The sequence below is a fragment of the Chrysemys picta genome, chromosome 7 (genome assembly GCF_011386835.1).
Source record: "Chrysemys picta bellii isolate R12L10 chromosome 7, ASM1138683v2, whole genome shotgun sequence".
NCBI lineage: Eukaryota > Metazoa > Chordata > Testudines > Emydidae > Chrysemys > Chrysemys picta.
Genome location: NC_088797.1, coordinates 55,035,207 through 55,062,326, shown reverse-complemented (window position 1 = coordinate 55,062,326; position 27,120 = coordinate 55,035,207). Strand labels below are relative to the sequence as shown.

The window sequence follows — 27,120 nt, the reverse complement described above, 5'->3', positions numbered from 1 at the left end:
CAGTCGTGGTTGGACATTAGGTTGTCCTATTTAAAGTCCCACCAATATATGCTATAGTTGGTGAAGGGGTTGTAGAAAGCTCTTCAAATGTATCTGAAAAGTACTCTTGAGACCAGTTGCATAAATGCAGGTTTGGGTTAATATTCCCTTCTGAGAGAAATTACAATCAGATGGTTTAGGCTTTTTTTTAATATGCTCAGTGTATGTAACAAATTACTTTATGGATTTCAAATAAAAGAATGAATAAGAGTTGGAAAGAGTTTTCTGTTCATATGTAACTACCTGATGAAATCTAAATGTCAAGACTCATCAGTTTATATAGTGATCTTTTGGACATTTAATTGATTATTAAGTACAATAAATGTATAATTTTTATTTATAGTTTGTAGGACATGTAAGTGGTGGCAGCTGCTCATGAAAATGTGGATTATTTTTAATCTTTCAGTGTTTATTTGGGATATTACTTGATTTTGCTTACTTGAGAGGCTGGTAATTAGATAAGCTTGCTGTTAAACGAGAATTTTTTTGTTCAGCCAGCATATGCTCACTGCTGCAACCACAGTGCAAGTTAGTAAAGGCCCTTGTATTTTCTTTCTGTTGGCTTTCAGAAATGCACACACTTTGACATTTTAACCAAAGGTTAAATCTGGCTTTGCCAATTGAAAGAAATTTACGGCAAAATCCATTTTAAATTATCATAGGGTTTGTGAAAAAACAAAAGCATGGTCCATTGCCTTTCTATTCAGGTAGATACATTTTGTGTACTTGTAAAATTTAGTTTCATTCAGACCATAATTAAAGTTGAGAAAATGCCAAAATATAAATTATCTCCATTTTACTGTTGACTGATCATTCTGAATTCTTGATATAGAAAAAAACTGTTTAAAGAAGCATTTTTAATTTAAAATCCTTTTAAATATTACATTTAAGAAGCCATATACTTGGTTTTGGCTGGCTGATATTGCTTTTGGGGCTGTCCATTCTTCAGTCAGGAGACCCAAATCAGGATCACTTTTGGGGTTCTTGCTCACAGGCTTTGTTACCCAGGGTTTTCAAAACCCAGAGCAGTGATAACTGTTTCTTTCCAGGCAGCGTAAGGAATAAATCAGTGGGGACACAGCTCCTCCATCTGATAAATGATTGATACAAACAAGAGTACTTTTATCTAAAACTACTCATTATTCGGTCTCAAGCCACACACACACACACACGCTGTAGCAGCTGGTTCAGAGCATACTAAACCTTTATATTTATCAAAGTCTGAGGTGGTTTTGAGGAATTAACAGTCAGGCTTCCGAGGGCCCTCCTTCCCTCCAGCTGCTGAGGAGTTTTGGTGTCCTCGGACTACTTCCAAATGAATCCTTTTGCCTAAGCTTTTATAGCTAACTTAAATAAAGCACATAACTCATAGCGACTCCTAGTGGATCACCATAGTAAACCCTGGTGGATCACCAATTCTCCTAGTTTCAGCAAACTACTCATTTCTTATCAAAGTATTTCTATTCATAACAACAATAAAATTTGTCTCAGACACCTAAAACCAAGGTCGTCTGTCCAAACATTCCTTCCATTTTGATTAGCAGAACTGCAGACGTGCAGCTGCCTGGCCTTGCTCCTGAGCCTAAAATTATTCCTAGCTACGTGATGATTGATTTTCAGCTAGCCATGACTGAACACAAAATAGCTCACTGCTGCAGTACTGTCACGTTCTGGGGTAACATGCAGGAATGTCAGATTCTGTGTTACAGCTTTGTAGAGCAGGATGTTGTAATAGTTGTGCTATTATACTTGAGCCCTGCTGCTAGTTCATCTGTTTTAATGTAACCGATGGCATTTTTTTAAAAAAAGCTAAACTCTCCCCAACCTGGATATTTCAAAGTGTTTGTGTGCTTCTAAATAATGCATAGAAAATGTCTCTCTCCCCATACATGCACTCACTTATGCATACCTCACCATTGATGTGTAAGGATATACAGAAAAGGGTATGAGAATTTAATGAGGTTTATGATAACTTTAAAAAAAAATGACATGAGGAGTGGTAGTACATCTTTGTGTTGAATTGTAGAGGATTTTTGGGTCAGGGAATGTCTTTTTATAAAATGTGTAAACATTGGGCTCTCTGAATATTTTAAAAATATAATAATGGGAAACCCTGATGCGGAAAATCAAACTTTCTTTATCAGTTTTTAACTCTGACTCTTGCCTTAAATTATTAGCTGAGGATTTTGCATATTTAATAAATATTCCTAAAGTAGTGTAATGTTGTTTAAATTTACTTTTAAAATCTGTCAGAGGAGTTTACATGTCTCTTGTCTCACAGGAACAAAATGTGGAAATTCTGGACTATGAGTCCTTGTCATTTAAAGGACTTCTGTTGTATGAGAGTATAATATATCTTATGTTACAAAGTGCCAAGCACATTGTAGACACTTTGCAAATAACAGTAAATAATGCTGTAATTTCTCTAATACGTATTTGTTGATGTACAATTACATTGCACTCTTATTTAGGAAATATATTACTTATTTTCCTTTTATGCTGCCTTCTACATTTATGTGGAAGTAATGGTTGACTATATGTGTAATTTCATATTTTACATATAATGCACATATTTAGAGCTTAAAATTCACTTTTTTAAACAGCAGTGAAACATTTATAAATATGCATTAGGGGAATATTTTTAGAGCGATTGGTAAAACTATTCAGTTCTTAAAAAGACTGACAACTTTACTTGGCATCAAAATATAACTGTTTAATTATACTTCCACAACGTGTTTCCTTTTAAAACTATTTGCATTGGCAAAAGTTAAAAATTGAAGAGACTTGTACATTTTTATACATGAAGCTATGTCCCCATACTCTTTCAGAGTGCAGGTTCAGAGCTTTGTTGTAGTGAAGTTGTGTGTGTTTGTTTTTTTAACTGGCAATAGAATGACAGATTTAAAGAAAAAATAACTACCAAGAATCTAGTGAATTGTCACATTTTGGACCAGGCTCTCTCTAAATCTCAAGGCCAGATCCTCAGTTGTGTAAATTAGCATAATGCCAGTTTGCCAATAAACTGGCTGGGCATCTGGACCTCTCTATCTTTGACCCTGATAATGTGTGTTCTCAGTTATACCACTAGTACAATTTGAGGCATATGACAAGCATTTCTCAACTCCCCCACTCACTGACTCAAGAAAGTTGGGAGGTAAGGTGTGGGAGAATAATAATTCATTGACCATTACTTTCATCTTAAATTTCTTGCAAACTGTCAAGCCATTCTGTTTACAAATATATTTGAGGAGACAAGGTGGGTGAGGTAATACCTTTTATTGGACCAACTTCTGGTGGTGAGAAAGACAAGCTTTCAAGCTACGCAGAGCTCTTCTTCAGGTCTGATTGCCTTTCCCAGAGCCTCACAGCTGATCAAACTGATAGTTTAGCGTAAATAGCACAGATCTGTTTGATCTTGTACTTAGCTGTAACGCTCTGGGAAAGGCACTCAGACCTGAAGAAGAACTCTGTGTAGCTCGAAAGCTTGTCTCTCTCTCCATCAAAAGTTGGTCCAATAAAAGGCATTACCTCATCCACTTTGTCTCTCTAATATCCTGGGACTGATATGGCTACAACAACACTGCATGCAAACATGTTTGACTTTTGACAAATGAACTTTCTGTACTGTTGAGATTCTTTTAATGAGAGCACCTACTACCAGGTTAAAGATTGTGTTTTTGTTTGTTGCTCATTAGATTGTCTTGGTTGAGAAAATAAAGTTTGCAGTTGTAGAATTTGTATAAGGGGATTTCTCTTTAGGTTAGTCTACACTTCACAATGCCTTTAGAGGAGTGTACAGTCCTTACATTACGTGCAGAGCTAGCACGGGTATAAATAGCAGTCTAGGCAGTGAGGCGCTGCTCAGGCAAGTAGAGTAAGGACATACCTGAATCCTGTGAGTATGAATGTACCCAGATATGTATGCTGCTCACCCAAACAGTGTGCCCCTGCTTCACCTTACACTGCTATTTTTAGCAGTGTAGTGCCTTTCTGCTAGGTCTTTTCCCATTGCAGGGTAAGACTCCAGCAGTGGGGAAAGGCTGTGGCAGCTCCCTGCTGCTGCTGCTGCAACAGCCTTTCCCCAATGCAGGGAAAGGCGCCTGGAGTGGTGAGCTACCAGAGCTGCTTCTTACTACAGGGAAAGGTTCCAGCAGTTCCCTGTGGTGGGGAAAGACTGTGGGAGCAAAGAGCTGCCAGAGATTTTCCCTGCTGCAGAGAAACATTCCAGCAGAGGGGAAAGGCTTGGGTAGGGTGACTAGATGAGGGGAAGAATGGGGGTGGGGGGGAGGGTTGCCCACCAGCAAAGAAAAAAAAAAAAAAAAGCCGAGTCCTGCCCCAGCTGAGCAAAAAGATTTTATCAGGACGTCTGGTCACCCTAGGTAGCGGGGAGGCAGTGGGGAAGGCTCCAGCAACTCCTTTCTGCTGAGCCTTTCCCTGTTGTCTTCCTTCTGCCCTAGTACCTTTCACTGACGTGTAGCTACACACTGCAGTGTGGGTGCAGCCTGATTTTTGCTGCTGAATGTAGTTACACATACCCTATGCACTGCTGCTAGCATTGTGCAGTGTAGATGTAGCCTTTGTTTGCTAAGTAGTCAGCGAAGCACCACATGAAATTATTCGATTTAGCTTGGCCCCATTAGATAGTACAGTTATAAGTGCTAGAGAGATCCCTAAGATGATTTGTCATTTTATTAATATAGGATATTCCAAATTCATGTGAAGTGTTTCCCATATACTTTAAAGATTATTTGAAAATCTGGTTTAAACTTTTTTTCTCCTCTGTGTGCCTTCACTAAATACTTTGAAAGATTCACAGTTTTCTTTTTTTTTTTTCTTGTCATCTGTACACTTGCATGGAATTACAAGGTACCTTCCTAAAAGAGTAACCTAATTGGAGCAGATTCACAACTTTTTACATTAAGGACACTCTTTTCGAGCACATGCAAGGGGTGGTCCATCATGCTTTTTAATAGGGCAAGGTGTTTTTGCATGTAGTGTCCATTTATTTTTCAGTTGATATAAATATTATATTGGCATTTATCCATGTCACAAATGTAAATAATATTTTTAAATATTGGGTTCCATTTCCCCCACTGGTTTTCTCTCTCATCCCTTCTCTGTTGCACCATGTTATGGTTAATCGGGGAGACTGGAAAGCTCATCCTCCAAAGGCTGCATTTAGAGCCACCTTTTTTTTTTTTTAATGATACTAGCTAACTGCTCAAAATTTAGTCTGAATTGATCAGCTTTTGTACAAATACAGCTTAGAGTTTATTGGTTTTTCATCAGATTCAAGATTGCTTGTATGTAGAAATATCATTACTTATGAAAGGAGATCCTTTCTAAAAAGAACTAATTCTGGACCATGGGTGTGGGAAAAGAGGGAAGTCTGTGATGCTATTCCAGCACTCTGTCTTTGGACAGTGGTGTTACCTTAGCATCATATTTTGTTATGTTTCATTCCAGGAATATACACATTATGAAAAATGTCTCTGTCTGGGAGAGTAGATTGCTGAGCAGCTGAAAAAATACATACTGGGGTGTGAAATTTTGTCAGCCATAAGTGCAGACAATTTGTTAAACCTCACATATGAATTAATATATGTAGCAGTGTATAGTTGGTTAATTCATTTTTATTCTTTTCAACACAGTAACAGAAATGTTGGTGAATGTTCTGAGCATTTGCTCTGATGATGAATTAATGACAGAGGGAGAAGATCAATTTGACGGTACGGTCACCTTTGTATCTAAAGTACTATATTTTCATGGAAACGTTTCTATAGTAGTGGTTGAGACTTTGACCAGTTGTATTATATGTTGGAAATTTTTTTTATTATCTTTAGGGTTTTTTCTTTTCTTTAGATAGTATTTTTATATTTGTAATATAATATAATCTTGTTAAATAATATTATTTAGTGTACTGTTCAACAAAACATCTTCAAAAATTCCTAGAACTTACTTTACCCGAAGAGTACAGTTGATTTGATACTACACTTGGATAAACAGCAATTGTTATATACCTTTCTTGACACTTTCTCTGTTTTTTGGGGCTTCAGAATTTAATCCTTACTTATTATATTACAAACAATAACAAAGAAATTGTACTGTAGTAAAAGCTGTATGTTCAGGTCTTGAAGGTTTTGATTATCTGTATGAGCTACCTGAACTTTCCTGGCATTTATGTTGTTGCCAGAAATGTGAAAATTAAAAATACAGCCTTAGGTCTTGAGCTTACAAACACTTAAACATACAGTGTTACTCACATGAGTAATCCTGTCGCATTTGGGGCGGGGTAGGGGTGGAATATTCATATGCTTAAGCGATTATTTCATTCTCTAAAATGACAGGCTTTCACTTAGTTTCTCCAGCAGAGACTTACTCAGCATTTATTGAGTATGCTCCCTCTTTTGGTACAGTAGTTGAACTATTTCCTAATTTTGATTGTTTTTATATTTTTATCTCATCTCCTTTAACAGTTTCTTTGCTTGGTCTATTCTATCTTCTCTTCATAAATAGATTCTCCAAATAGTTGACAAATTTTCCTTGCTTATCAGAATTGTAAAATGTATCCAACATTTTCCACTTTTTATTCAACTAATTTAAGTGTAGCAATTTTTCGTTTCCTTCACTTTTCTTTTCCAAATTCATTCTTTATTAGTACTGCCAGGTAAAATATCTTGGGTTTTTTTTTAATTCGTCTCGCTCACTTTTTTTCTCCATTGTTCACTTCTTTTTTTTCTCCACTCTCTATCTGAAGTACAATTCTCATATGGCAATAAAAAAGGTACAGACCAGACAGAATAGTAATGTTTTGAAATATGACTTCATAGATCCATAGTATGAATGTTAATAGTACAGAACACATTTATATACTGAGATATGTAGAATTTTTGTTTTACTATCAGTCTGTTAAAAATATTTATAAAGATTTGTATTTGTGTAATCAGAAGTCCTATTCCAAGACATTTGTCTTTCTGTGCATGAAAATATTTCTCCTTTCTTCCATTCCTCTTTTTTATAGAATTTCATTCTTTTATCTCTTTCTAATATTTTATCTTTGGACCTGCATGTGTAGGGAGCATTCACCTTTGTCTTGCTTTTTATAATGATTTTTATTGTAAACATTTAACTTCAAAATTGTGCATGAAATATGTTTAGAAAATGTTCCAAAATCTTGTTTATATAGTACGTTTAGCATCTTCTAATTAGTATTAGATGGAAAAAAGTGATATGTATGCTGTGCAGTTTTACAGAGGTGTCGATATAATAGTTGAAAATGGATCTATTAATTTAACTCTATAGTAGCTAACAAACATTTTTCCAAATCCCAAACTGTAGACATTTTTGTTCAGAAATATTTTTCTGATTGTGTGATCATTTGGTCAACAAAATATTTGAGGTCTGTACAAATTCTGTCATTCGAAGGAAATATTTTTAATAATAATGAACTCATCAGTTTCATGTGATATTTCTAATGGTTATGTGAATCTCTGGGAGAATAATAATATTGCTGAATGTGTTTCAGATTAATAATTGTATTGCACTTGGAAGGTGTGGAATATATAATATGGCATTCCAAGTTCACCCTCCGCCTTTTGGCCTGCTTTGCTGGGACGCAACATATGGTTATGTCTCCATGTATCGGAGTGTGGATGGTTTCTTCCCCAGATGACTGAATATTCGGAGGAGACTTTTGAAGTGTCCATAGTTTTAATGGTGTTGATTGGTCTCTGGCTGATCTCTCCATTTGAGGGTCAGCAAGGGAAAGAAAAAATTAGCTGTGGGGCCTTCCTTCTGCCCACAGTAAACTAAACCAAAATAAATGGTAGGGATGAGGAGGGAGCTCCTGCGCTGTAGCAGATCAAAAGGAGGCAGTGATGGCCCTCCTTTTCCCACTCCAAAGCCTCTTTGGTAATTTTTGTTTGCATTTATTTCTTTCCCAGCCAGTCTGTCTCTCTCTTTTGTGGAACATGCAGCATTTATTCCAGTCCTTTGGTAATGGTAATTCCTGCAAATGATGCAACTTTACAAGCGAGAATAGATAGTCCCTAGAATTGGGAGGTAAAGGAGTCCTCACATATTCCAGCTGACTCTGCAACCGTCTGCCACTGAACTCTTTGGTTTTGTTTTGAGAGAGAGAGAGAGAGAGAGTGTGTGTGTGTGTGTGTGTGTGTGTGTGTTTTGCAAGCCTATGCAGAAAGGCTGTCTACCCTTGATTAGTACAGTCTGCCAAAGAATCAGTACCAGAACAGTGACCTTTTGTGTCTTGTACATATCAGCTGCCGCTATGTTGTGCCGGTAGGGCTTGTAATTGATTCAGGTGTCAGTGAAGAATTTAGTAATAGAAAAGCCATGAGAATGAAACGTGATAGTTGTGAAAGTTACAATATCAGTGGTTTTGATGATAACTAGATTCACTTGAGGTTTTTTTCTTTTTGTGGATGAGGCATTGGTTTTACTGGCTCCTTTAGGCCAGTTTTATAATCAGCACACACTTAAATGTTTTGGGTGTTGGACTTCTCTTAGGAGAGTTGTTGAATTTACAGAATTGTACTGAATTAATGCATTTTTATAGAATTGTGGCCCTCTCTTCATGAGCTTGAGACCTTCTTTTATTCCATTGAAAGTAGGTACAGCTGCAGCACGAAAAGAAATAATCAGAAACAAAATACGTGCAATTGGCAAGATGGCAAGAGTCTTCTCTGTTCTGAGGTAATTACACATTTTGTCTCTCCCCAGTAACCCTGTTATATTGGAAGAGAAAAATCTAATCCAGGCCATTGGATGTGAAGTGTTCTTCATGCAGATCCATAAGCAATAGCTTAGTTAAAATTCTGGCTTCACAAGTTGTTTTAAAAGATTGCTGGTGTTGGGGTATTTGGAGAGAAAAAAATTTTATTTTGAAAGTTACCTTTGAGACCTAGAAAAAGTAGAGCATGTCTCTCTTTAATCAAACAGCTAATCACTGTGTCCTAATTACAGATGTCTGTCTGTCTGTACCTTATGAACAGATATTGAAATGACAGTTGTATAACAAAGGGGATTGGGGCTGGTTAGGAAAATGTCACGAAGCTCAGGACTATTCTATTACAGATTTTAACACCGTACACTTCTGTAGCTGCTTAGGATTCGGGCATAATCAATTTTACTCCAAAACATGCTTTTGCCCCAAAAACAACATAGGTCAAATAGGTATTATTTTTCAAACTTGACTCCCTCCCTTCCTCCCCCCCCACTTACAGAATCTGTGGGCCAGACTTTGAGCCACTTGATCACACTGATGAGCTGTTACTCTTAAGGGTAGTTTAATTAAAACCAATAAGACCACTCAAGTAAAAAAGGGGAAAGCAGTCTGACCCATAATTATTTTGCATATATATTAAGTTCTAGACAGAGGAAAAGACTAGTATCTAGCAGATAATTTCTTCCCCAGGTTTGAAAGTTTGCCCATAGTTAATCCTTTGAAGTTTGAGCTGTGTTAAATCTTGACATGGATAAAACATAGCAAAAATATATTTTTCCTTATTTTATTTAAATTCTTATTTAAGTGGCTTTATAGGTGGTTTTTTTTTTTTTTTTTTTTTTTTTTTTAATATTATTGCTTTTCTTCCACCATAGGGAGGAGAGTGAAAGTGTGCTGACACTCAAGGGTTTGACTCCCACTGGAATGTTACCTAGTGGAGTGTTGGCCGGAGGACGACAGACTCTGCAAAGTGGTAATGATGTTATGCAACTTGCTGTGCCTCAGATGGACTGGGCCACATCTCACTCTTTTGCTAACACTACACATAATGCATGCAGGGAATTTCTAATGCTTTTCAGTTCTTGTCTTAGCGGCTGAGATAAGCATAGTGTTATATGTTAATCAGGCAATGTGAAATGGATACCTAACCAGGGTATAAAACTAAAAGCAAATATTTAGTAGTGTTAGACCAGTCTGAGCTTCCTTAATTTAAAAATTTTCAGGTGGCACAAGTTTCTCAGATGTGGGGTGACTAATGGAATTTAGAGTAATTTGGTCATTACATTACAGAAAGTGCAATGTAATTCTTCATTTTTACTTGTCCACTTTTCATTTAAACAGTTTTATTACAGATATGTTACTAGTTTTAATTGGTAAATGTCAAATACTTTTTTGATGCTAGTATTAACAAACAGATGCAGGCTGCTGAGCTTCATTTTTCACTTCATTGACAGATTGAAATGTGCTGCGTTTTGTACCCTGGTAATTAATGCCAAAGTTTGTTCTCTATGTTGTTTGTCAAATGTTCTATGTATAATTGACTTCCCTGAATTGTCCTTGTAACATGCTGTTTCCTTCCTCTGCAGATGTAGCTGCTTTCTTAGATCTGTTTGTCTCTCTCTAGGTATAGCTGTATGTCTGTATAAGTGTTAAAATTAAACCACTTTCCCAGATACTTGTCTGTCTCTTGATGTAGACGCAACGGTGTAGCACCTTGTTTTTGAGGCTTGCTGCATTTGCTGCTGCACATTGTCTGTGCATTTTGAAGATTAATGTAATTGAAAATATTCAGTAATTGTTATAAAATCAGTTGAGAATAAAGGGATTGAATTTAAATCTTGTAAATAAGTCAAAATCAAAGGGTGTTTATTAAGTATGAATATATTTTTGCATGAAAATAAAAAGAACTCTACACAAAATATACCTGTAATCTGATTCATTGAATATTTTTGTAAAAGTTGATTTATTTTTTGTTTAAACATGGAATCAACTTTTCAGAAGACCACTACAGATTAACTAGGCATAAGAGAAATGTTATGAAACTCTTACAAAATGTGTCAGAAGGGTGAAGTCCACATTTATGTTCATTGTGGTGGATAATTAAAATATCAGGTTGGAAACTGGACTTCACACGTGCAGCACTCTTAAGCATAAATTACTTGAATGCATTCCAACTTTCTGTCTTGGGCATTTGTATAGTACCAAAGACTATCTGGGCACTGATTTCTAGCAGTATTGAAAGATTTTGATATATAAACAGAAACACATTTTTACACGATCTGTATTCCAAGAGTAGCTGCTTTTGTCATTTTGAAATTTAAATACTTATAAAGAAAAATTCAGAAATTTCAAATCAGGTTTTTAAAAACCTTTTACTGAACTTTCAATTAATTTATCAGAGCTCTTTAATAGTTTTTAAATATAAGTCACATTTTTTAAAATAACTTTTTGATGGGTTCATGATGTCTACAAGTTAAGCTTCTATGTTCTATTTATGTATGTGATTGTTTTGTGAATGTTGTCTATAACTAATGGTGTCTGTTCCTCAATCCATCCAGAGCATTCCAAAAGAATACATTATAGTTTCAGTTTGTATTTTTGTTGTTTAGTGAGATACTCTGTTGGTTTTTTTTTTAAATTGTCTGTGCTCTAATTTTCTCTCCCTCGTTTCCCAGTTTTTCTTCATATTGCATTATAAACACCAGAGAGAGGATCAAACTGACTAGAAAAACATGTTTTGTTAACATAACACATGCAACATATTACCACTAGAGGAGAAAGCTGGACATTTGGAAAGTATGCAAAGGGGAAGGGAGGGTTTGGGTGTGTGTGGTTTTTTTTTTTTTCACTGACTCCAGAATGCTTTATTGCGGTATTCCTTGATACACTGAATCAATACATTAGCTATTTCATTCTTGTTTCACTGTTTCAAAATAATCCAATTGTTAACTTTTCTTAAAATATAATTTAGTTCTTACTGATCAACATGAACCAATTTATTTAGATTTTTATCTTGTACTAACTATGTATGCATCTTTTAAACAGAACCTATTAAAGATTTTAAATATAAATACAACACAGTTTCCAAACTACAAAAGGAAAAGTTCTGAAGTAAAACAACTATAATACAAACCTCACTAATTTACACTTCGTTAAATCATTGCAAAATTGGTGAACTCTGCACTTCTTGGCAAATATTTATTAGCCAATGTTATAGTGAGGTTTCACATTGAAAAGATTTCATTCTATATTTACCAGTATAGTATGAAATGTCATAAATAATTACAGCTAAACTACATTTTAGAAAATAAATGAACAAAGCCTATTTTGTGATGTATAATCCTTGCTTTTCTATTGTTTTTTGTTCAGTTGCTAGTTCACAAAATTCAGTAATGATCAATGGGTTTCCCAGTCACTGATGCTAATTAGCGAAGTTCTCTTGTGTTGATAATTGGAAAAATCATCTGTTTGCATCTGTATGCATTGTCAAAGCTCAATCTGCTTCCACTGGTAGTTTTTATTTTAGTGGGGTTGTATGTGGTTCAAGTGATTTGGGCTGAAACTTTTTTTATGAAAATAGATAGTGTATCCAGATATATTTGTAAAATTAATATTTACTTTAAGTACAAACACAGATATAAATAAACCAAATTAAGCATTTTGAATTGGAGCTTCAGAAATGTAATTTGGACCCAACTTCAGATTTTTGGCAAGAAATACCTACAATCAGAACTGTTTCATTTTGAGATCAAACAAAAAGTGGGCACAACAGTCCTTAAAGGAACAATAAACTCTGTACTAAGTTATTAGAAGAGACTATGATGTTTAAAACAAAACAAAACAGATGATATTAGTACCTGTCAATGTACAGCTATACCTGAAATAATTTGTTCAGAGTTGGCCCCTTGGGGAAGAGCTGATTGTCTGGGATAGAATGCAGCATAGGGCACCTAAAATGATACCCAGTCTAAAGTATCTAAATTGTGAGGAAGGGTTAAACTGATTCTCTTTGCAAAATAAAAGAGACTGAGGTGTAACAACATAAATTCTAAGCATCATGTAAAGGGGTATAGTCAATAGACATATATTTATTGCTGATAAGAGCAGAGGAAACAACCTGAAAATTAGAGTAAATTGGGAATACCAGCATAATTATATCACACAAAAGGAAGTGAGCATATTAACCAGAACACCTGGATTCATTTCTGGAGGAGGGGTTCAGAGGAATTCAAGGTTGTTGGTACTGAGAGAAATTGTTAAAAGGGAAGGTATTTGGGCAATATTGCCTTTGTCTGTTTGTAACAATTATTATTTGAAGTGGAGTTAAGCATTTAATAGTATATTGCTTACATGAGCAAATTCAGGCAACTTTATTTCACTTGTGCTTCATTACTTTAATAATGCTGTAAGATATAACTTTTCTAATGCCGTTTATTCAACGCAATGAAGTTGTCACCATTTATTTGAATTAGGGCTGTCAATTAACTGCCATTAACACTTGGGATTAACGCACAGCACAATTAACACGTTCATATTTTTAATACACGTTAATCGCAGACCCTCTGGGCGGGAGGGCAGCATGAGCTCCTCTGAGAAACCTGTTTGGTCAGGCGCAGTAACACAAGCAGCCACCAGAGAGCGGGAAGACAAGAGGCTACAGAAAGTAAGGTAGTTCTCATCCCTGCCTTTTTAAAGTAAAAACAGGACGGTCAGGGGCTCGCTGGAGCACGCCCACACACACACCCCGCAGGGCTCACTGGAACCACCCTCCCCATGCCTCCCAGGGCTGGGGCTGACCCCCTACCCCCACCCACTCTGTGCCACCTGCAGCTGGGGCTGAATCCCATGCTGCCCGCAGCTGGGGCTGTCCCGCTGAGCTCTGCACTGCCCATGGTGGGATCTCCCCTCCCCCCCCATCCTGAGCTCAGGGGCAGACCCCCCCACCCCCGAGCCATGTGCCATCTGCAGCTGAGGCTGATGCCTCCTTCTGTGAGACACGTGCTGTCTGTGGCTGGGGCTGACCCTCCACCTCAAAGCCCCGTGCCACTCGGGACTGGGGTGACCCCACCAACCCCAAGCTCCATGCCTCCCCCAGCTGAGGCTGACTTCCCCCTCCCTCCCCCCCCGAGCTCCGCGCCTCCCCCGGCTGAGGTTGACACCCACCCCCGAGCTCCGCGCCGCCCAGGGGTCAGCTCCAAAGCCAGCACTGCCTGCCAGCAGCAAATTTCTCCAATTTCCTGCTGGTGGGCTCTGCTGCCTTCAGCTGATCCCCAGGCAGCAGCCACCTCTCTCTACTCTGCTTTGGAGCTGGGACAAATACCCAGTTTTGGCGAAGAAGTAGGGATGGCCGGGACAGAGCTGAAAAAGGGGACTGTCCTTGCCAAAACATGACATATCACCCTAGCCATCCCGAGCCCTGTTGTTCCCGGCTGACCCCTCACTCCTGGGACCAACCCCCCTGAATCGTGCCCATTTGCGCCGAGCTGGCCGCTCACTCCAAGGGTGTACCCCTCTGGCGAGCTCAGCCTCCCTGCACCAGCTTCTCCTCCCCTGCAGTATGAGGAGTCCCTGAGGTAAAATCCACCTTCCCTTGCAAACAAAGGCTCACTCAGCTGAAGGGAGCCCTCCTAGCTCAGTAAAAGGAGGCAAGCCCAGTACCAGAAACCACCCTTCCAGAAGCAGCAGCAAGACACCTCCCTCACCCTCCTCCTGCACAAGTTATTGCTTACTCCCCCCTCCTCGTCCTCCCCCAACACGGAATGCTTGTTTGTCTGAGTAATTGGCTGAACAAGAAGTAGGACTGAGTGGACTTGTAGGCTCTAAAGTTTTATTTTATTGTTAAGTGCAGTTATTCTTTTTTACGTAATTCTACATTTGTAAGTTCAACTTTCATGATAAAGAGACTGTACTTCAATGAGGTGAATTGAAATTTCTTTTTTACAGTGCAGGTGTTCGTAATAAATATAAAGTGAGCAGTGTACACTTTGTATTCTGTGTTATAATTGAAATCAATATATTTGAAAATGTAGAAAACATCCAAAAATATTTAAATAAATGGTATTCTATTATTGTTTAACAGCGCGGTTAATCGCAATTAATTTTTTAATCGCTTGACAGCACAAATTTGAATGGGAGTTAGCATTCTGATTAACTGAGGTCCTGATTCAGCAAGAAACTTAAGCACATGCCTAACTTTAAGCTTGTGAGTAGTCCCAGTGAAATCAGTTGGTCTGATCAAGTACTTTGGTGATCTTAGCTCTTGGATACCACTCTGATCGTTACTTAGAGGAATGGGAAGATACTTTTTTATTGGCCTAGGTGTTGCATCAGCGCTGACTTTTTATCAAGAGGGGAGTCTTAGAACTGCAGAAGATATAAAATATCATGCCACCTGTCCTTGAATGTCCCCACTTAAAATCCCCAGTGAAGCTAACTGAGAATTTTGCTTCAATAAGGATTTCAGAGTTGGATCTATTAATATGCTGTGGTTCTGTTGCTAGGTTTATCAGGGTTTATTAAGGATTTCACTTGTAACTTAGCCCTGGTCTACACTGGGGAGGGGAAATCTATCTAAGTTATGCAACTTCAGCTATGTGAATAACATAGCTGAAGTCTACGTACTTAGATCTACTCACCACGGTGTCTTCACTGCGGTGAGTCGACTGCTGACCCTCCCCCGTCGACTCCGGCTGCGCCTTTCAGCCTGGTGGAGTACAGGAGAGCACTCGGGGGGTTAATTTATCACGTCTAGACTAGATGCGATAAATCGACCCCCGCTGGATCGATCGCTGCCCGCCGATCCGGTGGGTAGTATTAGACGTACCTTTAGAGAATCTGAGTAAAAATTTTACAATTGTTTTTATTGTGTTGTATTTTAAAAGCAATTATATTTTCTAATCAGTTTGTTCCTTTATGCTCAGTGTAACACACTGCCTTTCTTATTTCAAATCAATTATATATATCCTGAGATCTCTCTGGAATAACGGAGAAGTAGAATTAATTAGGTAATAGGTTTTGAAATCTGTACATATGACAAAACTACATTATTTACAGAGGCGAAGCAGTATCTATGATCTTTTAAGAAAAAGATTGAAAACAAAGGCATCATGGGTAACAAGAATGATGAAGAGAGGTTTAGTGCTGTATTTATGTGGCAAACTGGCAGAATAAAAAGATAAGAAGGAATTTTATGTTTGGTTAGCTTTTAAGATATTCCTGAAAGTAATTTAATTTTTGCTGTTTGGGAACAAAACATTTGTTTTGGTCATAAACATGGAAAATAAGAAGGAATTTTATGTTTGGTTAGCTTTTAAGATATTCCTGAAAGTAATTTAATTTTTGCTGTTTGGGAACAAAACATTTGTTTTGGTCATAAACATGGAAAATAACCATTCACACAAGTGGCTCTAATCCTGAGATATCTTCTCTTTGCATTTGAGGACAGGAAGCTTTTTGTAACTCTAAATATAAAGGTTGTAAAAGTACTGTATTATGCATGCAAGGTATTATTAATACAGATGACTGTAGAAATTGTAATTATTTGTAAACTATGATTTTAAATCATATATATTTTAAATTTAAATATATATATTTGTTTTCTATTTACTTTCTTATTCAAATTATACTTCACTAATTTAAAGAATTCTGAAAATCTGTTCTGATGGAATCACAAATTAATCATTTCTGTCTTGCTTCCCCAAGATTTACTTTAATACCTATTTCATTCCAATTTCTTTTTTGTTAAGAATCCATTTAGCAAACAAGTTGTTAGCACTGTGTAAACCGTCCGTTGAATGGAGAAACTTCTTAAACTTCTGGGTGCCACATTTCAGGAAAGATGTAGACAAATTGGAGAAAGTGCAGAGAAGAGCAATAAAAATGATTAAAGGTCTAGAAAACATGACCTATGAGGGAAGATTGAAAAAATTGGGTTTGTTTAGTCTGGAGAAGAGAAGACTGAGAAGGGGACATAAGTTTTCAAGTACATAAAAGGTTGTTACAAGGAGGAGGGAGAAAAATTGTTTTTCTTAACCGCCGAGGAAAGGACAAGAATCAATGAGCTTAAATTGCAGCAAGGGCGGTTTAGGTTGAACATTAGGAAAAACTTCCTAACTGTCAGAGTGGTTAAGACTAGAATAAATTGCCTAGGGAGATTTTGGGATCTCCATCATTGGGGATTTTTAAGAGCAGATTGGACAAACACTTGTCAGGGATGGTCTAGATAATACTTAGTCTTGCCTTGAGTGCAGGGGACTGGACTAGATGACCTGTCAAGGTCCTTTCCAGTTCTATAATTCTATGATTCTAAATGACTGTTTTGGAGATAGGATTGATGGAAGGGAGATGCACAGAATTACTTATGATCATTAGTGAAATTTACTCAGTTTTTCACTGTAAAGATTTAGTAATAAGTGGTTTATACAGGAAGGCTGTACTAAAAAAAGATGGCTAAGGTCTTGGTAGTCTTATTAGACCTAATAATTTTGCATTAAGGCAGACAACTTTGTAGGTTGTATAGTCATATTTTGTACAAAATATGAACTTGGAGAATCCTTAAATATAAAAAGTTACAGCTGTTTACACAGCTACTTAACTTTAGAAACACTAACTGGTCAATCAGGGCTATGTCTACACTACCGACCCTGTGCCACTGTATGGTCTCCCAGGTAGCTGCTCTATGCTGATGGGAGAGAGCTCTCCTATTGGCATAATTAAACCACCCCACAATAAGCGGCGGTAGCTATATCAGCGGGAGAGCGTCTCCTGCCAACATAGCACTGTCCACACCAGCACTTCCGTTGGTGAAACTCATGTTGCTCAGGGAGGTGGTTTTTTCATACCCTTTACCGACAAAAGTGCTAGTGTAGACATAGCATAGATCTTTGAAATGTTGACATTGTAAATTCATCCATCCACCAAAGTATATGAATGTGTTTGTCCAAAGTTCCTCCAGCTATAAACATCATGGTTTACTTCCCTAAACGTGAGTTGCTGTTTGTCAGTTTGTAAATGTGACCTGTTAGATTTTGTTTGTATGCTCTAATATCTGAATTTCGTTTCATGAATTCAATTTGAATCACAGTATCACCTGTTTGCTCAGAATTCAATGCTAAAATCCAAGTACTGAGTTCAGCTTCTGAGTGCAAAAGATGTGTGCAAGGACCATTGTGTCAAACATTAAATAAAAAGCTAAAATCCACTTGTACTAAATTAGTATTTTGTCTTACTAATAAAACACTGACGGTCTTAACTTTGCTCCTTTATAACCTCTTTCTTGGTAACATAGAGTCCAGTAAAGTGCTATGGACCTTCAAAGAATTTGTAGAACCTAGTTGAAACCAAAATATGCCCCTAAACTTTACAGTATTTAGGGTTGTATATTAGTTTATGTAAAGAAATAATCAACCAATTATATACGATTAGGTAGATTAAGTTGCATTATATGAGTGTTGCATTTGATAAACTGTCACTTGAGATATAGGAGTCACTTCACTTCAGTTTAAAAAAAAGTCTTAACTTTCACTGTAAAATATTTGCAATCAGATCTGGGCTTGGGTGATATATTAAATTGATCATTGCCTTTTCTGCTATGCGATATTACACTCTTCATCTTTCTCATTCATTTTGCATGCATCTGCTCACTTCTGTACAGCCACAGTAGAGGCAATTGAGGCTGAAAAAGGTATGATCAGAGTCTTTGCCTAGTGGCAGAGATCTGTGGTGTCTGGGCGGGAATTCAAAAGTATTCTGTGTGCATGTGTCTTACATTCAACTTGCACAACCAGAGATGAATCAACTGTATTAATTCATCCTTTTTACATGTAACATTCATTTCTTGCCTTAGGATAATAACTTCCTTTAATAATGTTTCAGAGAAATCATTTTGTTTTTCTCCAGTTTCTTTACAAAATGTGCAATAGTTTTTTTGCTTTTTATTTGTGTAAAGCATGTTGTGATATGTGGTTTGTGTCTTGACAACTTTAAAAAGTGGTAGTGTTGAATTTTATTTTTTCTGAATTACACTGCAGATATGTTTTGAGTTGGAGGTGGGGGTTATTTATGCATGTTTCTTTTGATGAAGTTTATTTTTAGTGGCTTGAAACCTAATCTTGTCATCACTTTCCATAACACATCTGGTAGTGCAAGACCTATCATTACAGTGTTCCTATTTTTACTATGTGATTTTGAAGGTAGTTTGCTGACCAAATTTGTTTATAGTCTGTACACACACCTGACAATGAAAGGCATAGCAAAATACGGGGGTTGCCAATGCTGCTGTACCAAATATGTTGCTGTACAGGCACCCTTTGTTAATGTTAATGTCGTTACAACTCCATACAATTTTAGGGTATGTAAATAAAAGCCTTTTACATACACATTTTGATTTCCTATATCACAATGTTAAATGAAGTGAATGACAAACAGCATAGCACTTGGGAGACCCTCCTTAGTATGTTTCAAATTTGGTTGCAAAACACCATTTAATGACTACTTTTTTTATATTATGGAAATCAGATATCCAAAAATGTTACCAAGAGCCAAATTCTGTTCCATTGTAATCAGTGGATACTGCATGCACACATAAAACAGAAAATTTTGTTCCTAAGACTTCAGGCTTTTCATATGATCAGCCATTTTTACATCTAAATGCAGCTGAGTAAGAAGGCATTTCCTATTTCATTTAAAACGATGTGTAGAAGAGTAATATTTAGTTTCCTGTTTAAAGCAATTCCCAACTGATGACTTCTAAGACTGGTCATGTCCATTTCAACCATCCACATGATTAGAACAGAGTTAAAGCCATATTCTGCAGTTTTGCCTGCATGAACACTGCAGGATCAGGACGTTGATTTGTATGCAAAATCTGAAGGCTTTTTTTTTTTTTTTTAAAACACTTGTGCTGCTTTGCCTTCACTGCACTTGCTGATCTGCTTATTGACATTCCATTGACGTGAACGGGATGTTAAGATGAGCCTGATATACACTGCAGCAAAGCAGTTGTTAGCACTGATCACACCAGGAGTGCTCAGCAACAAAGTAGGTTTAAGCCACCTTGATTCTTACCTGAAAAATATTTGCCATATACTATTTTGATTGTCAGTTGAAATCATGATTGCCATTGAACATTCCAGGAAAGCACATTAGATAAGCTTTTACTAATTCAGTTGTAGAGCCATAAAAGTTCCTTTGGCTAATTTCTTAGCTGTCTTTTAAAATCATTTTATTAGAAAAAGTATATACTTTCAACTTATTTTTCTGTTACTGACCTATGAAATTTGCATTTTGTTAAGCAATACGAGGATTTTCTCCGCAACATAAAATCTGCAGTTTTGAAGAAGCAAAAGGTTTGGATAGGATCAATGAGAGAATGCCACCGAGAAAAGATGCTCCTCAGCAAGATGGTATTAATTCTGTAAACACAACAAATGCCAATGGAAACAATGGAACTGGCAACAACAATGTACAGTGACCACACCAACTTCTGGTTTTACTCGTATGTCTTGCCTGAGAATTCCTAGATTACTGCTTTTTGACATGACAACAGATGAAATAGCCAGGGGATCAATCAGTCAAACTGACTTCTTAATATGATGTGGAAAACATAACTTGATCCCGCTGAAGACAAACCATCATGCTTTTGAGGCAACAGCCCCTCTCTATAAGTGATGACGGAACATCTGTGAGCGTGCTTCATATATTTACAGAAATTCCAACATTGCTGGCTGAATATTGAGGAGAGCTATGGGGAAATGGTTGGGCTGTTATCAGTAAAGCACATCTAGACTAGCGTTTTATGCTTATCATAGTCAACACTTTAAGTTTACAAAATGGGATTTTCTTTTCAGCAGAGCTAATGTGTTTGTTTGTTTTTCAATCAGACTTTCAAATACAACCCTAAGAGCTACTATTTATTAATGGACATTGGTTTCATGAAGTGTCTTTAAAAACATAGATTAGAATAGTCTTAAAAAAATCTGAGGCTGCAAAAACTATATGTTAAACGAATGGAAAAAATGCCAAAAATCTCAGTTGGTCATTCTGTAAAATGCTGACCTCAGGTGTACTCCTTAGATGTTGCTAATTCTGTATTATATTCACTGTATTTTTTAGTTAAAGCTTATCAGAAGATTTCTATGTAGGAATGTTTATTACTTGAACACAGATTTTAAAGTATTTAATGTAGAAACTTTTATGCCCAGCTTTTGAGACTCTCCCCACACCTTGAATTTAAAATGTATATAAATAAATTTTAGAAGTCTGAAAAATAATGCAATTGTTAATTTTAAGGTACTTTTAATTGAACTTTGTACATTATGTTAAAGTACATTTTGATTCATATCAAGTCTGTAAAGCTTGGCATTGTATTTTGTGTATGCATGTTTTCATTTTGCAAATATTTAATATATAGACCTCTGATGTACAGGAACAACATCTATAGGTTATATAGATGTTATGGGTACTTTTACTTTATTGTGAGTATTAAAGATGCTTAAATAGCTAATAATCACTGGGCAGGCTGAATAGCTGCAAGCTTTTTATTATTTTTCTTAATTCTGTAAAGGAAACTGAAAATGTTATTGAAATATTTATGCAGTACATAAGCAATTGTTCTGTTCAGTTGTAAGGCATTAGTGAAAGTGTAAAATCGAGACTGCATGTTTTTTTAGCTACAGGACTGCTTGGTTAAACTAAAAATTGAAACCATATGCTGATTTGTTCACAAATAATGAACTGTACTGTTTGCCACTGTACTTCGTTATATATTTTGACATTTGCTACCTACCTTTCTCATCCCCTGGAACACAACTTGAAACTTAAGTCACTAGAGTTCATCTCCCTTTTTGTTTGCCATAAAGTACAATCTCTAGAAACCCCTGTCTAAGTTGAAAATTTTATGCATGTTCTGAAATATTCAAGTATTTTATAAACAGTAGCACACAATAAATTTTGTGCATGGGCTGCTGCTTCTAACATCGTGTTTTTGTTTTATTATTTTGAACAGTATTTTTCTAAATCATTTTAAATTGGCAGAAAAATGGATATAGTGTAAATGGTCACTTAGTTCAGCTTTAAAGCAATACTTTAAAGCAATATAATTGAAGCTTAAATTGTCATCTTGAATTTCTGCTTCCATTTATTTTGCTAATTTTCGTTTAGCGAGTTCTTGCAAATAAAATACTTCAGAATTTTTCTCGACATTAAATTTGACATCCAGTGATGATTTGTACAAACCTACAAGGAAGGTCAATATTAGGGTTCATTCAAGTTTTTTTTAAAAAGCTGTTCATTATTGAGGCCTTTTGTATTTGCTCAGTGGTTGTGAATGACCATTTGTGATGTCAAGTAAGGTGGCTTATTTGAGAGTCAATAGTTGATAATATGATAAGGTTGAATCTTGCTAGTCTGTTTTGGTTGAAGGTAAATGAGAAAATCTACTAAAAAAGACTATTCTGAACTGTAAACCTATTCTGGTTTTACTTTATTTATTTTAGATGCAGTTTAACTGGAAATAGTGATGAACAATCTGAACACAGAAGACCAAGTGACAAACAAAGGTAAGTGTTATCAGTAGACATAATTCATGGGCTATGTAGTCTCTGACATGTGACACTGGGACAGAGCAAAATTTGCACCAGTATCATAAACGTATAAATAGGGGCCTGTCAATTTCATGGTCATAGGATTTTTAAAATCATAAATTTCATGATTTCAGCTATTTAAATCTGAAATTTCACGATGTAATTGTAGGGATCCTGACCCAAAAAGGAGTTGTGTGTGGGGGGGGGTCACAAGGTTATTGTAGGAGGGGTTGCAGTACTGCTACCCTTACTTCTGTGCTGCTGCTGCTGGCAGCGGCGCTCTCTTCAGAGCTGAGCAGCTAGAGAGTGGTGGTTGCTGGCCGGGAGCCCAGCTCTGAAGGCAGAGCCGGTGCACTGCTGCTGGTGGCAGAAGTAAGGATGGCATGGTATGGTATTGCCACCCGTACTTCTGTGCTGCTGCTGGCAGGACGCTGCCTTCAGGGCTGGGCGCCTGGCCAACATCCCCTGTGTCGCCAAGCTCTGAAGGCAGAGCAGAAGTAAGAGTGGCAATACCATGATCCCTCTAAAATAACCTTGTGACACTCCTCCTGCAACTCCCTTTTGGGTCAAGACACCCAATTTGAGAAACACTGGTGTCCTGCCATGAAATCTGTATATAGTATAGGGTAAAAGCACACAAAAGACCAGATTTCATGGGGGGAGGGACACCAGATTTCATGGTCTGTGACGCATTTTTCATGGCCGTGAATTTGGTAGGGGCCTAGGTATAAAAATTTAACCTAGACGATGGTCTGCCAGTGCTGCCTTTTTGATGGTGTGAATTGGAAAAATCCACCAATCCTCAGCCAATTGTCTTTAACTGATTGGTTCTCTATGACCAGTTTTGATAAGGTAGTATTCCAAACATGCACGAAATATAATACAATTAAAACTCATACTCTCTGTGAATACAATCCCCAGGCTTCGGATGATCCCAGCATATGTGGTGAGCAACACCAAAGCCTAATGTAATTTGAAAATCTTAAAAGCCTGTTAAAAATAGATATGCTTTATTGAGATTGTTTTTTTTTACTTTACTAGAACACCTTTAGGCAGAGAAATCTGCCTCTGGGTGGGTAACTGGATTTTAAGAAGGTAATCCTTTCACATAAATGAAGATGTCCTCCATCTTATCTCTGAAAAACATTCTTCCAGTAAAAGGCAGATAAAGGAGCAACTCCTGAATATGCCTGAGACTGAATACTCTGAGCTGTGTATACTTATCAATAGTGTCCCAGTCAGATGCATTAAACATCTCTCAGTGGATGTATTGTCATCTCCATTGTTGTATGCAGTGTTGTTGTAACCATGTTGGTCCCAGGATATTAGAGAGACAAGGTGGGTGAGTGTCAGAGTCACCGGGTCAATGCTCTGGAACTACTCCCTATGAAGCCAGCCAGGACTCTGAGGAGCCTCCTCTCTCTGAGCATACTGTCGCCAGGACAAGAAGCTTACACAGCTTCGACCTTCTTGAGTCTGACCTTGGAGCATTCAGCATTCCCTTCCACACCATGTGCTTCTCGCAGCAAGTCCGCCTGGGCAGGTTTCCTGGGGAAGGCAGAGGGCCCTGCCCCCCAACTCCACAGTCAGTGACTCTCAGCCAGCCAGTAAAACAGACGTTTATTATTTGACAGGAACACAGAATAGAACAGAACTTGTTAGCACAGAAATCAGTGACTTTCAGCCAAGTCCATCTTGGGGAGTCCTGGGCCAGAAGCTCTGTACTCCCCCTCTTCCAGTCCCCCCAAGCAGTCTGCCAGCTTCCAGTGACCCGACCTCAGACATCCCCATTGCTCCTCCTCCTTGTCTTTGTCTCACTTTCAGGGCAAAGAGTCACCTGGTTGCATCCCCCTACTAGGTCTCAGGTTACGAAGGGCACTGGTCATAGCATACATGCAGGCAGCTGGAGCAGCCTCACTTGCCCCAGAGGGTCTCAGCCAAAGTCACACACCCCTATTCCCATCACCGAGGTATTGGTGCGGCACACAATATTCATGCAAAACAGTAAAACTCACATAAGCTAAACAGTAAGACTCACATACAACATAAAAAGGGAAAATCCCCACTTCCTCACAGTGAGATAATATCTTTTATTGGACCAACTTCTGTTGGTGAGAGAGACAAGCTTTTGAGTTACACATAGCTCTTCTTCAGGTCTAGGAAACGTACTAAGAGTGTCACAGCTAAATAGAAGGTGGAGCAGATTGTTTAGCATAAGTAGTTAACACATTTCATAACTTCACTAGACACTAAAAATCATGGACTGAATAGAGACTGGATTTATGGCTTGTTACAACAATCTGTAACCCACTAACAAGCTCCCTCCCTCCCCCCCCCAGTGTGAGCCTGAATGTCTACACAGCAATTTATCAGCCCTGTGGCATGAGAGTCAGCTGATTCAGGCCATCCACAGTTTTTTTTCAATGCCTATGTAGACATACTCTTGAGTACATTTCCCAGGCCTGAAGAAGAGCTCTTTGTAAGCTCGAAAGCTTGTCTGTCACCGACAGAAGTTGGTCCAGTGAAAGATATTACCTCACCCACCTTGTCTCTCTTGTCATCTCCATACATTTGATCTTCAGGATGAGGTTTTTTGTTTGTTTTTGATGCCCTCCTGCTTATTTTGGGGATGAAAATCTGAACTCTAGCACCATCCAGTCACATTTCAGCAGGAAATCCTTCTGATTTGTCAATGTGAGTGTTCAGCTTTGTCAGTTTCTAAATGTGTTTATCCACATACCTGTCACATTACTGCACCTGCTTCCAGAAAGCATCCAGATTTGGCCCTAAGTGCTATCTATTGCCAGACTGCTGTAGAACAGGTGTGAATAAAACAAAGCTGAATTTCAGTGTGTGGTGGTGCTTAAACATTGAGAGAGTGGGTTTGAAAAGCCTGTTCAATCAAGCAGAGAGAGGCTGCATGTTACTGTCTACTCCTGAGAAACAACTAGTTCTAGGAATACACCTAACTCTGTCCTTGTATCTCAGAGCAGTTCTCCAAAGTTAATATATAGCCTGAACCTAACAAATTAGGGAAAATAAGTTTCCAGAGGGTAGGAACTGTCCCTTCAGCTCATTCCACTGAAGGTATAGGGGATATGTGAAATATTTTCTGAGGAATCACATTCCAACTCAGTCTTATCTCACTGTACTGCAAACTTCTCTAATAATGCAAAAGGCGAAGGTAGAAGAGTTAACCCTCATGCAGTAAAAGCATGCATGATGCCCATAGTTCAGGAGAGGACATACACATCAATGCCAATTAAATTTAAAAAGCCACAGATCTTGAAGCCCCAATGTTGAGATCAAGCATGAGTTGACATCTTTAGCAAAGACTTCTCTGCCTTAATTAAATGTTCATGATGCTCTTATACCTGAGACTGTTCTGTCTTGATTCTCGGAGAGGGAGAAACTACCACCTTTTTGCAGGAGCCACACACAACTCCAGTTAAGGGAATAATTGCAAATGACATTTTGATGAAAATCTTATCTTCCCTTTGCAGAGTTTAATTGATCATAAGAATCCAGAACATACAGAAATCCTGAAAGTGGATTGCCAGCTCTTCTCTGATTGTGCATCCAAGATGCTGATGTAGAAAAATTTAGATGTCATGTGTACTATCGATGCGGTGTTATGCCTTGGCTGCTATATCTGATGGCCTAACCCACAAAACAGGAGCATGCAGCCTAGTGGTCAGAATCCTTTGGGCTACCCTTGCTCTCAGAGCGCGTGACCTAGCAATTGGTGTTCTTTGGGCTACTCTTGCTCACAGGGCAGCATGACCTAACAGTCAGAGCAGACTGAGCTACTACGCAGGGTCACAGGCCCTCCAGCAGGGTGGAGCACCAAACAGTCTGGGGAGCTCAGGCCCTCAGGCAGGGCGGCAAACAAACGCAGGCCTTTTGGCCTTGGGTAGAGAGGCTGTCCCCTGCATGGGTGGGGTGGCACTACGGGGTAGGGGGACCTGGGCCCACCCTACTCCACCAGTCCCAGCCCAGGGCCCTAACAGCAGTGGATGGTTCCACCACTGGGTCAGCGAGGATCCAGCTAAAACACGCTGACAGGTTTCCTGGTCCTATTTCCCATGAGTCACTTCCTCCCCTGTCTTTCAGTGCTGCTGTCCTCTGGGTCCCTGGGGTTGTTGGCTGGCGAGATCTCTGACAGCTCAGTTCCCTTCCACGTCTCCGCAGGCAGTCCGGGGTCTGCCTGGGGTTCAGGGTGCCTGGCCTCTGGGGAGTGGTGCTCCCGTAGCTCTCTAGAGGAAGCTTGCAATACACATCCTTTGTCCTCGGCAGTCCAGCCCAAGTGAGCTAGGCTGCTTCCCTTTACACCCTGTCTCCATGCTGAGCATGCCCAGCAGTGGTGGAGGGGTGGGGCTTCCTCAGCCTGCAATGCACAGTTAACCCCTATAGAGCCAGTGTGGGATAGATACACCCTGTCACAAGCACCTTCCAAATTACAATGCTTCCTGGATACTTAAATTTATAACTTAAACTTTTCTCCCATCAGAAACAAAGAATTAAAACCTAACTATTAATGTTCTATAAATCTCACACATGCACTCCACCAGGAATCCTTAACAATCAAACCCAATAATCAAGAATCAGTTAACAAGACATTCCACTGAGTTTATTCTAGAGATTTGGAGTTTCATGTTAACGAGCCTGTTCCTTTACTAGTGTTGTGTCCTGACCTCCGATGGTTATCGCAGAGAAACTCTCTCTCACTGGACATGAGATGAGTTCTGAAGATCTTGC

The 27,120-nt window shown here is 38.2% G+C and overlaps 1 protein-coding gene across 11 annotated transcripts in view; it reads left to right on the top strand.

The window, feature by feature from the left end:
• PPP3CB (protein phosphatase 3 catalytic subunit beta) overlaps positions 1-23,642 on the top strand; it is a 78,131-nt gene extending 54,489 nt beyond the window's left edge. Inside the window, exons 10-15 of one of the 11 annotated variants that reach the window (XM_005285611.4) lie at positions 5,691-5,768; positions 8,670-8,751; positions 9,658-9,755; positions 18,435-18,464; positions 19,751-19,819; positions 20,074-21,754. In XM_005285611.4, the coding sequence (XP_005285668.1) occupies positions 5,691-5,768; positions 8,670-8,751; positions 9,658-9,755; positions 18,435-18,464; positions 19,751-19,819; positions 20,074-20,252 (536 nt within the window). In that variant the 3' untranslated portion in view covers positions 20,253-21,754. Of the gene's footprint in view, positions 1-5,690; positions 5,769-8,666; positions 8,752-9,657; positions 9,756-11,457; positions 11,585-18,434; positions 18,465-19,750; positions 19,820-20,073; positions 21,755-22,275; positions 22,339-23,403 lie in introns of those variants that run through there. The other 10 variants (XM_005285610.4, XR_010589456.1, XR_006174366.2 and 7 more) reach the window with 10 other exon arrangements.
• The last annotated feature ends 3,478 nt before the right edge of the window (positions 23,643-27,120 follow it).